The sequence below is a fragment of the Chelonia mydas genome, chromosome 6 (assembly GCF_015237465.2).
Source record: "Chelonia mydas isolate rCheMyd1 chromosome 6, rCheMyd1.pri.v2, whole genome shotgun sequence".
NCBI lineage: Eukaryota > Metazoa > Chordata > Testudines > Cheloniidae > Chelonia > Chelonia mydas.
In genome coordinates this window covers 83,897,306-83,914,013 of record NC_051246.2, presented here as the reverse complement: position 1 = coordinate 83,914,013, position 16,708 = coordinate 83,897,306, and the positions used below count along the sequence as shown (strand labels likewise).

General features: G+C 41.4%; 1 protein-coding gene across 1 annotated transcript in view; it reads right to left on the bottom strand.

Annotated features, from left to right (window-relative positions):
• Positions 1–16,318, bottom strand: part of COCH (cochlin) — a 42,935-nt gene extending 26,617 nt beyond the window's left edge. The window contains 5 exon segments of the mRNA XM_037900538.2: positions 1,166–1,322; positions 15,086–15,130; positions 15,282–15,327; positions 16,049–16,115; positions 16,117–16,318. Of these exon segments, the coding sequence (XP_037756466.2) occupies positions 1,166–1,322; positions 15,086–15,130; positions 15,282–15,327; positions 16,049–16,115; positions 16,117–16,238 (437 nt within the window). The 5' untranslated portion in view covers positions 16,239–16,318.
• Positions 16,319–16,708: the final 390 nt, after the last annotated feature.

Below are 16,708 nucleotides of genomic sequence, written 5' to 3'. Positions count from 1 at the left end.
TGTAGTAGTTACTACTTTGATTGCTCACACTGAAGTCAGTAAAACTCTCACTGTACTCTGTTCAATGGTAATTGTGGGCAGGACTGGTCCCTTAGACTACAAGTGATGAATTTTACTATTCAAATACTACTTGTTCTTCTGAAGTGAGTAGGAGGCTGGTTTACCTGTAAACTTAACCAAATAAGTACTTTATGTACTTGCAGAATCTTTTACTGAAATTTATGCTACAAGCATTGTTAATCACATGCAGTGGGACAAATCCTTCCTTAAAAGCTTTAGAACATAGATGATCCCCCAAGTTTTAACTCCAAGAGCTACACAGGGCACAAAAACTACACCATAATTTGAGTAATTTTGTTTTAAGGTCATAACATGCCACACTGCCTAACTTCCATAATTAATTACCCTTAAAAGAAAACAAATTCTTTCTTTTAAAAATTATATTCAAAATACTTAAACGTTTCTAACTCACACTAAATACCTGATGGCCCATATAGTGACCGTAATTAAAAATATATTCAAAATCCCTTGCTTGCTATCCAAATACCCAGATTCATGGGCAAAATTTTGCAGTGACATAAGTGGTGGTGTAAATTACACATCAAGTGTAAATTGTAGTCATAAAAACAAATGTAATTGGTAAATTAATGTAATATCGATTGATTAACACTGAGCTTGTATGCTGCCTGCAGTAAATTCATCCTGATCATTGTTGTGTCAGCTTACACTGGCGCTGAATTTGAATTGAGCAGAGTTTTGAATGGTGTGGCATAAGAAAGTAGGAGAGAGAGGAAGCCTGCTTTATCTTACACCTTCCAACTAGTAACTTCTCAGGCTATAGTCTCCTCACTTCTACCTCCCATATCTATAAATTATACTCATTGCGCACCAGTTGCCAGGCTAGTGCAAGTTGTTCTACTTTTAAGAGCACCTTTCTATCCTTATCATCACTATTGAATTTGTCCCAGAGATTTCATGAAAGTTACAGCCACTTACTCCAAGCTATATTTGACCTGAAGTCTTTTAATGACATTCTGTTGGTGTGTTTTGAGAATTGTCAGGAATATCTATAATTCGGATGGCAGCCAAAGGTTACAACTGAAAAATATAGTTCCTTTCTAAAATATGTTTCCTTGTCATCTTGGTTAGTGGTCTTCTAGCTTACCTGTGAATGGCAGCTCCACAGATGCTGGAAAGGGAGGCATAAACTACATTCCCAAAGACATAGAACTGCCGTAGCGGGCAGTCTGCTGGACAGAGGACATCTGCTCTCTCCTTTCTGAGATCAACTCCCCTTGTAAGGCATGTGATGGTAGTGGGGGCTAAAGAGGAAAAGAAAAATTTGAGCTCTGAGGCTTGAACAGCCTATTAAAATGAATCTGGAAGATCATTTTAAATCTACCCACCATATCTCAGTTTAAAGCACACATTTTAATTTCAAATTAAGCTACAGCATTGTCTTGTACTGCAGTCTGGCTTTAAGGATTTGCTCACAGCATATATCATGGGCAATGACAAGGAAGATTACACACGCTTGTTTCACAGTCATGTTGGAAAAAGAACCAACAAGAAATGATTGCAAGCACTGAACTACATTCAGCAGAGGACAACACAGATGATGGTGGAAAGCTGGAGGGCATTGGAGGAGAAAGGCAACAGCAGTTCAAAGCAGCAGCGGCAGCAGCTTTCTCTATTACGGCTGCTCAGAGCCAGTGAATCTTAAAAGTGGCCAGCACTGTCCGTGAAAGGAATGTGTTGATTCAGACCATCCCCTGGACAGCTCCACCAACAGAGCTCCTAAGAAGCTCTCAGCAGAAGCTGAAGCCACCATCCAAGATGGAATTCATAAGAGAAGGTGACAATGTTCACTTCACTTTAATCCCATTAAGACTATCACAAAAATTGAGGCCAGTGCAGTGAGGTTAGATATTCATCTGTCTGCCCCAGCAAGAGTGAATTAGGTCTATTATTGCAATACTACCTATTTCTAGGACATGTAAACCACTGCCATGGAGAGTATAGGAGAGACAAGGTGGGTGAGGTAATGTATTTTAATGGACCAACTTCTGTTGGGTGGAAGGTACAAGCTTTTGAGCTTCACAGAGCTTGTCTTCATTAGGGTGACCAGATAGTAAGTGTGAAAAATCGGGACGGGATGGGGGGTAATTGGCACCTATATAAGAAAAAGCTCCAAATATCGGGACTGTCCCTATAAAATCGGGACTTCTGGTCACCCTAGTCTTCATGGACAGTATAGAAAGCTTAGTGGAAGTAACTGAAGCTGCTTTTAGTCAGTCGCTTAAAAAAAAGTAATCCTTAATGATGAAGGACTCAGTGAAAACAAGTCAACCACGTGGCCAATAGACACGAATAAAATGTAACTTGGCAATTGAAAACTTCATGTTTGTCTTTGGCTGGGATTTTGAAAAGCACCTCAGTGAGTCACGTGCCTTTGTCCCACGGGAAGTTGCTGTCTCTTACTTCTGCTTTTTCTTTTGTTAGCTCAGGCATATTATTCTCTCTTTTTAGCAACAATCACTATTTAACAGACGGTACATTACATTTTGTATAGTAGTTAAAATACACCATAAACTATCATTAAGATTAGCATTTACAAGACACTTTACTTAAATATTTAAATAATAAATAAAGTTGAAAGGAAATCACAACATCCAATATACTACTTCAGTTACTGTAGACAGTTCCCTGCATCAAATATATTCCCACTCTCGGAGATTCCCAAATACAGCTGTGCATATCACAAGTACCTAAAGCTATTTTCCAGAGAGGCTTTCCATTATGTAAGTATACAAAAGGAAAGCCAAGTTATTTTACAAGATATTTCGACGTAATGGAAATGGATAGTCAAATGACTTAACTGGATGTAGGGGATCTGGTTGAGGCAGTATGCCATATTAGCACTTCTCTTTTATCTCCATCAGTGTCTGCAAATTTTATTTTTTTATTAAAAACCAAAAATATTACTTGGTAAATTCTTGAACTGGTGAAGACATTTTTCAAATATGAACCTATGTCATAATTCATCTTCAGAGAGAGAACCAATACTTCTAAAATGTGTGAACTGCTCCATTTCTCTCAATATGCTGTATTATGTTAATTCTGAAGTATAATGATGGTTACATAAGGGGCAAGTTTTCAAAACTGAAAATCTGAAAGCCTTGCATGTACATTGTGTGAACAATTACTGTGATTGTAGGTGGGAATTTGGCAATTGGTCATATAATGACTTTAGATGACTTATCATAGGCAAACATACGCATGGTAACAGCACACAAATGTAGGGTCACTCCTGTGCACACATTTTTACATGAGAACTTGGTACTAAATTTGCATCATCATTAACTATTCTATCCCCAGTCAACGTAGCACATCCAACTAGTGTGCGAGTGTGGCAAATTTGGGATTTTTTTCAAGGGTAACATCACTTCTGCCTCACAATCTGACCCCTGACTCAATACCGTTAGTGACCTTCTAAGAACAAATCTTGCCCCTGATGTCTTTGCAACAGATTTTTTTCCTCCCTGTTAACTACTGTATCATCAGCTATTCAGCCTATAGGCTTAAAATGTAGAAATTCTACCAGCATGAAGACAAAAACATCTTAATTGGACCTGAATAGATTTCAAAGCCAGAGGGGCTATTGTGGTCATGTAGTTTGACCTCCTGTAGGCCATGTAACTTCCTAGAGCATATAAAATAGTTCTTCACCAACTTCACATAACCAGGGCTGCAGATGTTTTGGGGGGTCTGGGACTAACTCTGTAACTGAGGCCCCCTCACCCTTAGAGGAGGCCCGGGTTGGGAGTCCGGGGTCCACCCTGCAGCAGCAGCAGCAGCTTGATTTGTGTTCTGAGGGACTGAGCCTGGCTCTCTACTCTGAGCATTGTGACCTGGCCATCATGACAGAGGGGCTGCTGGGCCAAATTTCAGTGAATGTTGCTGTGACCCGGTGCACCAGGTTGCAACACTACTCACTTCTGGGGCCCTCTCAAATAGGAGGTCCTGGGGCAAACTCTTCTGCCCCTCTGGGACGACCCTGCCCATATCACTCATACTTGCAGCAAAGATCACATGTGACACTATCACTAAAAGTGGTTTACCTTGGGATCACAGCAAACAATTGTGTTTTTCATTAGCATATTGAACATACTTTATGGCAGTGAGACCAACCAAAAAGTCACATTTTTATCTCATTTACTATTTTATAAATGTGTTATTCTAGATTTTTATCAATGCATTTCCCAGTAAGGGCCTTATTTTCAAAATAGCAGAAGTGGTAGGAACAGAAATGCAGGAATTGTGAGAGAACTTCTGGATATTTCTGTGTGCAAATACCAAATTACACATTTAATCACAGTAATTGTGTGTACCAGATAGGTATACAATTGTGCATGTGGTTTTGCAGATGAGCCTTGGCAGCTGATATTTTGAAAATTAAACCCATAATATGAGAGACTTAAAATGGGTGGGAAGGAATGAATGAGGACCTCTAAGCTTTGTGAAATTGTTTAAAAAACACTTTTCTGTTTGGATAGTTGGACAGGGACTTTTAAAATTTGTGTCTTATACAGAACTAAGCATATTGTTAGCTCGCTCATTCTCTGGAAGTGACAGCCACAGCACTTAAATTCTGAACTACACTCTGGGTACTACTTGCTTTCAGATATAATACTTACATTGGGTCAGAGCCTAAGCCACAGGCTATTATTATTCAGAAAGATCATGCCACATGCCTCAAAAATATTTGCAGTAAGTAAGGCAATTGTACTTGAACAAACAAGTTACGTTTCATCCAGACTGGGTTATTTTTTTTAATGTAAAGGAAACAATTTTATCTCTGTCAATAGTTTTATATGATTTTCAGATTAAAAAGTAGCAGGTCCAAAAATCTGACTAAATATTTCCAAGAAAACAAATGGCTAAAATAAAATCAAGAGCATACTGGCAATGAGGGTATAACGCCTCTTCTATAAATTATGTAAGGAAGTGTCTTCAGGCTAAGAGATTCCCCCTTTTTTGTTACAGTTATGACAATACTCCTATCCAATCCCATTAGTATCAATAGGAACCGTGTACACTTCCAAGAGCAGATGAGGCGGGGGCATGGTATAATGGTTTAAGTACAAGTCTGGAAGTCCAAAGCTCTATTCCCATTTCCCTTGCTGACTGGATAATAAATCATGGGATTACCTGGTTGTCAGGGGTGCTGAGCAATACATCCCCAGCTCCCACTGAAATCAAGTACCTTTGAAATTCAGGCCATTAACTTCTCATTCTCAGTTTCTACATCTATAAAATGGGGAAAAATACTTACCAGGCTCAAAGGAGTGTTGTGGGGATTAAGTAGTTAGAGTCTGTAAGTAACTCTGAACCCATAAGGTGCTTATAAAAATCCTCTGTATTATCATTAAATAGGGTTCCCACAGTCTCCCTTCCCCAACGATCTTACTTATATAAAGATGCCACTGTACCCATCACTATAAGCGAGCAACCTAAAGGTCCTTTCCTCTGACTGTACCATATAGTCTACTCTCTGCTTCGTGCCAGCCCATTGTGTGCAAGGCTGTAGAGCTAGTCTGTCCCTGTGGTAAGAGAAACAGATTTTCCTTTTGCTTCAAATTTGTTATTTTAAGCTCATCTCAGGGAATTAGTGACATCTTCTTATTGGTTTAATCTTCATAAATTCATGGCTATGTAACGGTGCCTGTTGCCACGATGCTGATGTATCTTGACAGTCCCTTGCCTGGCTTTCCTCTTTCATTTGTCATGTGCCTTCATAATCTATGGAAAATTCAGTACTCTGATTTTAATTGACTTTCTGAAATTCACATTACTCATATTTGCAAGCAGTTAAACTGGCTTCCGGTGCACTGACTAATTTAGGGACAAATGCAGGAAGCTCGTATTCAACCCAAATAGTGCGGTGTACACTGGGTATCTCTAAGAGATACCTCTCCACAGACTGCTGTGCAGCTACAGAGCCACTGCACAGGGTTCTCAGCTCTGGTGGCTGAGATAACATGCCACACCCCCACACGTGCATCACAGTCGTGGTTTTTAGGAACAGAAGAAGGGCCAAAGAGTCAAGAGCCTCTGGTCCCCCCCAGTCTCTCTCTCAGCTGCACGGTAGTCTGCATTTCTTGCATAGCCCTTCCCCCAAACAATCCAACTCCTTTCCTAGTTCAGCAGAACTACATCAGTTCTGCTTCCAGGAAGAACTCTGCAGCCACAGACACGGGAGCTGGATTTGATTCATACTCTCACCCTCTCCATATTTGTATGGTCTAATAAGTTTTCCTCTACTTTTAGATGTTCATTTGTAGACCTCCACCAGTCTCCCCATGTTACAGTTAATATTACTGTTATGTTTGTAGTGTTCTTCTCCAGTACAGCAATTTGGTATATGCATAATTAATAATTTAGAAATTAATAATAATTTTGGCCTGATGCTAAACTTTTTACCTTCTTAAGTACACATCCAAATTCAGCACAGAGGATAAAGCCTGTTCAATGCATTAAAACATTTGAAACAGAGAGGTCCTTTTAAATATTCTGTGGTTTGACTTACCTGTGCCTAACTTAATTGCAAATAACAGATGTGGTAGATAATTATTTTCATTAGCATTTGTTACCCATAAGTTACACCCCTAAGTATTTTTCACTTGATCTTCATTCTATTTCTGAATTAACTTGATAGAACTTTCCCTTAATTTCATGAAAATATTTTGTGATGGGAATTTGAAAACCTAGACCCTAAATCTAAGTGTGTTGCAAGAGAAAAGCTTATCTTGCAATTTATCATTACAGACCCATTCCTGCCCATTCTAAACTCCCATAGACTCTCAGTGGTGTTTGGCGTGCACAGTGAATGAAGGATTGAGCTTTAAAAACTCCAAGAAAATGATCACACTCCCACTCTATCGTGGCTTACACACACTCTCTATACTTCACAGAAACACAACACCTCAGAATATCATGTAGAGACATATTGTATTTCTTCCTGATTTAAACATGATTTAATGGAGGAAGTTCCATGTAGAAAGATAAGGATGGATGTCTTGCTTCAATGCTGGGCCTATAAAAGACAAGGGAGAACCTATTACAAAGGCGTTGAAGTCTGTCTTCTCTCCTATGACATCCATCAAATAACCATGCCATAGGTTTCAACATTTTGTGACCCAAGGACCTCTTAATGCCAACTGGCAAGGGAATGCAGAAGGGTTACAGGAATCTCCTGATTCTGGTATGTGCATTCTGGTTCACCAAAGAATGCCATGTGAGGTCTCAAATGAAAGCAAGTGTCACACCCAACATCAACGTCATTGTGAAATGTTTGTACAGATGCTATGTAAAGAATTATGTATATATATTAGGGCTGTGAAGCGAATAAAAAAGTTAATTGCGTGATTAATCACACAATTAATTGCACTGTTAAACAATAACAGAATACCATTTATTTAAATATTTTTACATATTTTCTACATTTTCAAATATATTGATTTCAATTACAACACACAACACAGTGTATAGTACTCACTTTATATTTATTTTTGATTACAAATATTTGTGCTATAAAAAACAGAAGTATTTTTCAATTCACCTCAAACAAGTACTGTAATACAATCTCCTCTTTATCATGAAAGTTGAACTTACAAATGTAGAATTATGTACAAAAAATAACTGCATTCAAAAATGAAACACTATAAAACTTTAGAATCTACAAGTCCATTCAGTCCTACTTCTTGTTCAGTCAGTCACTCAGACAAGCAAGTTTGTTTACATTTGCAGGAGATTATGCTGCCCACTTCTTGTTTACAATGTCACCTGAAAGTGAGAACAGGTGTTCACATGGCACTGTTGTAGCCGGCGTCGCAAGATATTTACGTGCCAGGTGCGTTAAAGATTCATATGTCCCTTCATGCTTCAACCACCATTCTAGAGGACATGCGTCCATGCTAATGCGGGGTTCTGCTTGATAATGATTCAAAGCAGTGCAGACCAACATATGTTCACTTTCATCATCTGAGTCAGATGCCACCAGCAAAAGGTTGATTTTCTTTTTTGGTGGTTCGGGTTCTGCAGTTTCCACATCAGAGTGCCGCTCTTTTAAGACTTCTGAAAGCATGCTCCACACCTCATCCCTCTCAGATTTTGGAAGGCACTTCAGATTCTTAAACCTTGGGTTGAATGCTGTAGCTATCTTTAGAAATCTCACATCGGTACCTTCTTTGTGGTTTGTCAAATCTGCAGCGAAAGTGTTCTTAAAACGAACAACATGTGCTGGAGCATCACTCGAGACTGCTATAACATGAAATATATGGCAGAATGTGGGTAAAACAGAGCAGGAGATATACAATTCTCCCTCAAGGAGTTCAGTCACAAATGTAATTAACGCATTAGTTTTTTAATGAGCGTCATCAGCACGGAAGCATGTCCTCTGGAATGGTGGCCAAAGCAAGAAAGGGCATACGAATGTTTAGCATATCTGGCACGTAAATACCTTGCAATGCTGGCTACAAAAGTGCCATGCAAACGCATGTTCTCACTTTCAGGTGATGTAAATAAGAAGTGGGCAGAATTATCTTCTGTAAATGTAAACAAACTTGTCTGTCTTAGTGATTGGCTGAACAAGAAGTAGGACTGAGTGGACTTGTAGGCTCTAAAGTTTTACATTGTTTTGTTTGAGTGCAGTTATGTAACAAAAAAAATCTACATTTGTAAGCTGCACTTTCACAATAAAGAGATTGCACTAAGGTAGTGTATGAGGTGAACTGAAAAATACTATTTCTTTTCTTTATAATTTTTACAGTGCAAATATTTGTAATAAAAATAATATGAAGTGTGCACTGTACACTTTGTATTCTGTGTTGTAACTGAAATCAATATATTTGAAAATATAGAAAAACATGCAAAAATATGTAATAAATTTTAATTGGCATTGCTTTAACAGTGAAACTAAAACTGTGATTAATCACGATTAATTTTTTTGAGTTAATTGTGTGAGCTAACTGTGATTAATTGACAGTCCTAATATATTTAGAATATATGTTGTTAAAGTTTGCATCAAGGTGTTAGTCACCAGCAAAGGCGAAAAATAGATTATCTTTTAGACAGGAAATGTTTATCCATCTATCTATTTATATGTGGACTGAGTATTGTTTCATTCAGAACTGGTCCCCTATCACCAGTCTGAAATGAATACAAATGAAGGATGTAAAAAAGAACGGCCAGAAAGGGAAACACAGTGGAGAGAGAGAACTTTATCTTGAGGTGCATATAGGAGGTTTGCTTGAGTATATTGGGTGGGGCAGAGCCTGAACAGACACCCTCCACTGAGGAAGAAAAAGGACAGCACTTTTGTTTCATAAATGAGGGGTTTAGGCCAGGCTTGGTTGAAAATGCTGTAGAATTTAGGGTGAGTTAAGTGTCTTTAGATAAAAGAGTAACTTGCTAGTTTAGTCTCTAGAAAGTGAGTTATTTTGTTTTTTATATATGTTTTATACCATTTGTCTCCAAAATTCTTATTCGCTATTATTTGAATCTCTAATCTTTGATAATAAATGTTTTACTGTTTTCACTATAAATATATCTAGGTGCTGTGGTGTTAAGCAAAGTGCTGTCCTGAGTTACAAGATGGTGTACACTGTTCCTTTGGGAACAGGAGACCTGGTAATCCTGTGAGTGTTCAGTGGAAAAGGGGCTGGACGCTGCAGGGAACAACTGAGTATTCGGGCATGGGTCTGTGCCTGAACAGAGGGAGTGAGGCCTGCAGGGTTCTGGAAGGCAGTACTTGTGCTGCTAGAGGCCACTGGTGTCAGAGAACTGACCCACAGCAGGCACAGACATAGCTGTTTCATGCTAAGGGCAGGCAGTCGTGAGATGCCTGGATACCCCTAGGACACTTCTCACATTCCATAGCTCTTGTACATGAAATTGCAAGCCCACTAGCAAGAATTTTTAATGAATCTGTAAACTCAGGGGTTGTACCGTATGACTGGAGAATTGCTAACATAGTTCCTATTTTTAAGAAAGGAAAAAAAGTGATCCGGGTAACTACAGGCCGGTTAGTTTGATATCTGTAGTATGCAAGGACTTGGAAAAAAATTTGAAGGAGAAAGTAGTTAAGGACATTGAGGTCAATGGTAATTGGGACAAAATACAACATAGTTTTACAAAAGGTAGATCATACCAAACCAACCTGATCTCCTTCTTTGAGAAAGTAACAGATTTTTTTAGACAAAGGAAATGCAGTGGATCTAATTTACCTTGATTTTAGTAAGGCGTTTGATACGGTGCCACATGCAGAATTATTAGTTAAATTGGAAAAGATGGGTATATTAAATTGAATATGAAAATTATGAAAGGTGGATAAGGAACTGATTAAAGGGGAGACTACAGCGGGTCATACTGAAAGGTGAACTGTCAGGCTAGAGGGAGGTTACCAGTAGAGTTCCTCAGGGATCGGTTTTGGGACCAATCTTATTTAATCTCTTTATTACTGACCTCAGCACAAAAAGTGGGAGTGCGCTAATAAAGTTTGCAGATGAAACAAAGCTGGGAGGTATTGCCAATTCAGAGAAGGACTGGGATATCATACAGGAAGATCTGGATGACCTTGTAAACTGGAGTAATAGTAGTAGGATGAAATTTAATAGTGAGAAGTGTACAGTCATGCATTTAGGGATTAAAACGAATTTTAGTTATAAGCTGGAGACGCATCAATTGGAAGTAACAGAGGAGGAGAAGGACCTTGGAGTATTGGATGACCACAGGATGACTATGAGCCACCAATGTGATATGGTTGTGAAAAAAGCTAATGCGGTCTTGGGATGCATCAGACGAGGTATTTCCAGTAAAGATAAGGAGTGTTAGTACCATTATACAAGGCACTGGTGAGACCTCATCTGGAATACTGTGTGCAGTTTCTGGTCTCCCATGTTTAAGAAGGATGAATTCAAACTGGAACAGGTACAGAGAAGGGCTACTAGGATGATCCAAGGAATGGAAAACCTGTCTTATGAAAAAAGACTCAAGGAGCTCTGCTTGTTTAGCCTAACCAAAAGAAGGCTGAAGGGAGATATGATTGCTCTCTATAAATATATCAGAGGGATAAATACCAGAGAGGGAGAGGAATTATTTAAGCTCAGTACCAATGTGGACACAAGAACAAATGGGTATAAACTGGCCATCAGGAAGTTTAGACTTGAAATTAGACGAAGGTTTCTAACCATCAGAGGAGTGAAGTTCTGGAACAGCCTTCCAAGGGAAGGAGTGGGGGCAACAGACCTATTAAGCTTATTAAGCTCGATAAGTTTATGGAGGAGATGGTATGATGGGATAACATGATTTCGGCAATTAATTGATCTTTAAATATTCATGGTAAATAGGCCCAATAGCCTGTGATGGGATGTTAGATGGGGTGGGATCTGAGTTACCACAGAGAATTCTTTCCTGGGTGTCTGGCTGGTGAATCTTGCTCACATGCTCAGGGTTCAGCTGATCGCCATATTTGGGGTCAGGAAGGAACTTTCCTCCAGGGCAGATTGGCAGATGCCTTGGCGGTTTTTTGCCTTCCCCTGCAGCGTGAGGCACAGGTCACTTGCTGGAGGATTCTCTGCACCTCGAAGTCTTTAAACCATGATTTGAGGACTTCAATAGCTCAGACATAGGTGAGAGGTTTATTGCAGGAGTGGGTGGGTAAGATTCTGTGGCCTGCATTATGCAGGAGGTCAGACTAGATGATCATAATGGTCCCTTCTGATGTTAAAGTCTATGAGTCTCTTCTATCCAATACTTTCCTAAATTACCATCTTTTCACTATACAGTTCTGCTACTTATTACTGCAAAAAATGAACAACTTTCGCACAGTTTTCGAGCAAGAGTCACTAAACATTTAAAGGGAGTCTTATCAAGGTAAAAGCCACAACCAAATGTTGGGCTATGTTGCCCTGTGTTACTTGGTTATAGGAGAGAGCAGAATCTGTCCCAATATATTTAAAGAACAGTTTCATTGTAAACTATTATAAAGCCAGGGATTATAAAGAGTAAAATAGTTTTGAGTCATGTCACTGCTTATGCTGGTTTTTTCCTTTTGACATTTTTGTACTGCTTGGACAGTGAAACTGAAGTATTCACTTTCCTTTTCTGCCTTGAGCCTTCAAACAAGCGTGTGTTTAAATTACACAGACAAATAGTCCCACCGGTCTTGTCTATACTGGGAAAATGCATCATGTTGGAAAATGTGTTAACTAACAGGTTTATACTAATACAATGTTAAACCCAATTTTGCCCTGAGCACAGACAAGGATAACTAGGTTTAAAAATGTGTTAGATGGTCATGGCTATGTTGGCTGGGTTTTGTTTTTGTTTTGACATTTCATTTATACTGTTTTTTGTTTCCTTTTGAACAGTCTAGGGTTAATGAAGACCAGCTAACAAATTATCAACACACACAGGTGTTTCCAGGATTGGGCAGATACGGTCAGTTCCATTTGTGGCCTCTCGAGCCTAATCCAGCTCCTATTGAAGTAATCTGAAATATTCCTATGGATTTAAATGGGAGTAGGATCAAGAGTAAACATTTTTGAAAGCACTTAAGTGATTTGAGAGTCTACATCCCTTTGACTTTCAGTGAGACTTAGGTTCTTAAGTCACTTTTGAAAATGGGATGTAGGTGGTTTTGAAAATGTTGCCGCAAACTTCTGATGCACTAATGTCACGTTGTTGAGTGAGTGTGGGTGGGGAAATATTTTTTAAATTTATTTTCATTTTTTTAAATGAATACAAATTTCTTATAGAAAGCCATTTAAAGAACCTAAGCAAGGGCATAAATTAAATTGCTAGTGTCCCTTTAATATCTCTTTAGTTGCTTTGACAGATACCTTTAATTTACAGGACTTTATCCTAGTTAGGAAGGATCCTAAAGAGTTCTTCTATTGTTCCCTGCCAGTGTCACAAGCTATTCCCTCTCTTTAAATGTACCTGCAAAAGAAATGGGCAAAATTGATCCTGGTTTAGTTTCTGCATTGCTGCCTAGTTAGGAGGTCCTCAGTAAAGATTTGTATCTAGCAATTGGACATCAGGCCATCATATTAACATTAAAGAGTTTGCCAAAAGTTAAAACAAATAAACAAAAATAGCAAATGAAATTCTTGTATTATACATACAAATTTGAAGTCACTCACCATTTGGGGTCAGGATGGTGTTCTGCTTTCAGGAATTCATTGCTGGACAGGAGGGATTCATGCTCCTTTCTTTTGCCCTCGCTTCTCTCCCATTGATGGAGGGAATGGAGAGAGTTTCATTTGACAACATGGTCCCCAAGACAGTGGTTGCACTCCTTAGTTGCTCAACTGATTTGCCTTCTTTAGTTTTTCTACTGCCATGTGTTCACTTGGGTGTGACTCCGGCTTCATGGAGTCACCGTTCTCCCAACAGTGGAGTTTCACTCATCCGTGACACTTGTCAATATGCCGCCCACAGTGTGTTGGGCACTTTCTGTATGTCTTTTCCCTTCCAGGGTAAAATCATGGCAGAACAGACTTATCAAGTGCTTGCATTGATTCTTACAGTCATAACATGTTTGGAGGTTCTCTGATGTCAAATTCTTTTTAAGCTCTGTGAGTGTTTCTTACTCTCTCATATCCATATACGACTACATTTACTGTTCAATTTGTTACACTATAGAGAAGTTTGATACCTTTGCCTCCTGAAAGTTTTTGAACCTATCCTGTACTGATTTTTTTTTTTTTAAAAACTGGAAATACCAACCTTCTCCATCTCCTTCTATGCTTCTCACTTTTAAAAGACAAGTCTTGTCATATAGGTACAAACCTATGTTCTCCCCTCAAAGAATTATGTCAAAATAATATGGAACCAACAAAACAAACAAACATTCTATACAACACTGCTCAGTCATTTTACTTTTTGATGTATGCTATCTCCCATGTTTGATCTGTTTAGTTTATTAGCTTTTTGGACCAGGTATCTTGTCTGTTAAACACGTAGCACACTATTGGTACTAAAGAATGAAATGAAAATAAAATAAAAATATTTTTCTTGTGCATCACTGTATCTGGATAATCCCATTTGCAAGATGTTTTGTTTATTTTATTTTTTGGCTAGAGGGCGGGAGGATAATATAAGTTCACAAGGAAGTATTAGTTAACAGTTACCCCCTCACAAAATTCTCTTTCAGAACCCGGGAGAGAGTATGCAGGGAAGGAAAGGTTGGTGCTCCATCCCATCCCATCTGGAAACAGCATTGTTTTCTTCCTTCAATTTATACATGTGGATTTCAGAGCACTTTGAAAATACAGTTTTGAACAGAAATGCTGCTGCAGCCTTAACTGGGGAGCAGCTAGCAGTGGCTCAGTAACCCAAGGGCAGCATGAAAGGGGAAAGAGGCAGCTAGCATCTAGATTCAGCAAACAAATAGCCTTATGAGCTCTGAGATGTGATCCCATCAATGTGATTGTAGTCTGAATGTTTGCGTGTTTAACGGAATCTGCTAATACTATGCAAAAAGCAACCACACATTGGTGCTAGTCTTTATATAAAAGAGAAAAGGCTACTGTGTGTTCAGACATTTCTTACCTTAGACTCACAGCATAAACAAATTCCCTGTATCCCCTACACAAAGAATTATTTCCCTATCACTGTTAAAGTAAGACGTTTTCAGGGGAGATAGAAAAGGATACGACGCTGGCAAGATACGCGTCTTTTGTACTTGGTTTAACTTGCACTGGGTGTGTGACTATTAAAGCGGCTACAGAGATGCTTGAACGCGCCACTATTAGACGCTTTAAACAAAGCTAAATACAAAAATTACTGTTCGCTTGGAAAAACCAAGCACACATTTATATTTAGCAATTGCTGAGCTCCCTTCAGTGAAGCCCTACGCTGGAAATGTACGTCCGGGGTTGTATAGGGAGATGATTGCTAATGTGTCGAACTGGCTCAGCCCGGCAGAGACCCTCTTTAGAGGCACCATCAGTTGGAGACCCATGAAGGGTCCTATGTAAAAAACGGAGTCTTTGAGAAATAACGGAGAAGATCAACTCACCCGAGCCGTCGCTTGCCCGCACCGGGCTGGCCAGCAGGAAGCCACCTGTAATCAGAGACACAGCAGGGTTCAGGGGCGGCCCCCGGGCCGAGCACTGTAACCGGGTGCAGGGCGCGCCTGGCCGCGGGGTTGGGAGCGGGTCGCCGCGCGGGGAGGCGGGGCGCGGTGCCCGGGGGAAGGCGCAGGCGCTACCCACCTAGCAGCATCAGCACAGGAGCCATGGCGGCCGCGCACAGGGGCACCTGGGGAGAGGGAAGAGAGCTTCAGCGCAAGGCTCGGCAGCGGCAGGGGTAACAAGGCGCCCCCTCCCCCCGGCGGCCCGGTGTGTGGTCAGCAGGGGCCAGGGGCGTCGGTGGCGCCGGGCCGGCAGGTGGAGCGGCGGCACCGTGGGCACCTGCGCGGGGCTCGCGTGGGGAGGGCGGGCTCTGCTGCGCCCAGGCACGGACCCCTGGGGCCCAGCCCCGGGAGCTCCCGGCGGGGCCCAAGGCAGAGCCTGGGGCGGGGCGGTGGAGCCGGGGGAAGACAACCCACCCCCGGGGAGCTGCAGCGCGGGGCCTGGCTGGCGGCGCTGCTGCTGCGGCTGGTGCCTGTGACGGCGCTGCGAGCCCCGCGCGCGCTTTAAATCCTTCCACGAGCGCATGAGCACTGGGCAGGCCCGCGCTGCCTGGGTGGCCTGGGCGGGCGACCCTGCGGGGAGGGAGCGAGCGCCAGGCTGGCGGCCTCGCTGCTAAATTGCCAGAGGGCAGCAGCAAGCAGATGCGCGGGGCGCCGCCAGGATTCCCAGGCACCCGTGTAAACCTGGCCGCCTGTGGAGTGACTCCGGAGTCACACCGGGACAAGTGAGACCCACCGGGAGCTCTGCTCTGCACCCAGAGGGTCGATGGACACACAGGCAAACAGCCCTGCCGCCCGTCCGGGCCAAACCTTGTGGGATCGGGTACAGGTTCACAGACAGTCCCTTACCGTCTGGTGGACTAGCGCAGTGAGCTGCACCTTGTGCAAGGACAGCTCATTGCTGGGCAGGAGGGAGCTCGCCTCCCCTTCTCTCCCGTTGACGGAAGGGATGGGCATTTTCCTTTGGGCACAGGAATCTCCAAGGCAAAGCCGTTGGGTTACTCAGCTGATTCCCATCCTGTAGTTTTTCGGTTGCCATGTGCCCACTTGGGTGTGACTCTGGCTCCGTGGAGTCACCGTTCTCCCATCAGCAGAGTTCCACTCATGCCTGACACTTAGCAATACGCAGCCCACAGCCTGCTGGGCATTTTCTGCAGGTCTCTTCCCTTCCAGGGCAAAATCCTGGCAGAACAGGCTTAAAGTGTTTGAATTCATTCTTGTAGTCAGACGAGGTTCGGAGCTCTGCAGATGTCAAATTCTTTAATAGTCTGTGAGTGAATTGGAATCACAACACACACACAGTCTACTGACCCTTTTCAGTTTGTTACACTGTAGAGATACCTTTGCCCTCTGCAACAGCCTCTCAAGCCTCTGTCTGTATGATTTTTAAAGCTTTAGGGGAGCTGTTGTTCCTTTTCCTTACACGTCATTTTATCTGGTTATTTAGACGTTCCAGGTAAATCTTTGGTACCCTAACGTTTTAAGCAAATGTCAGTCGGCTGGGCTTTC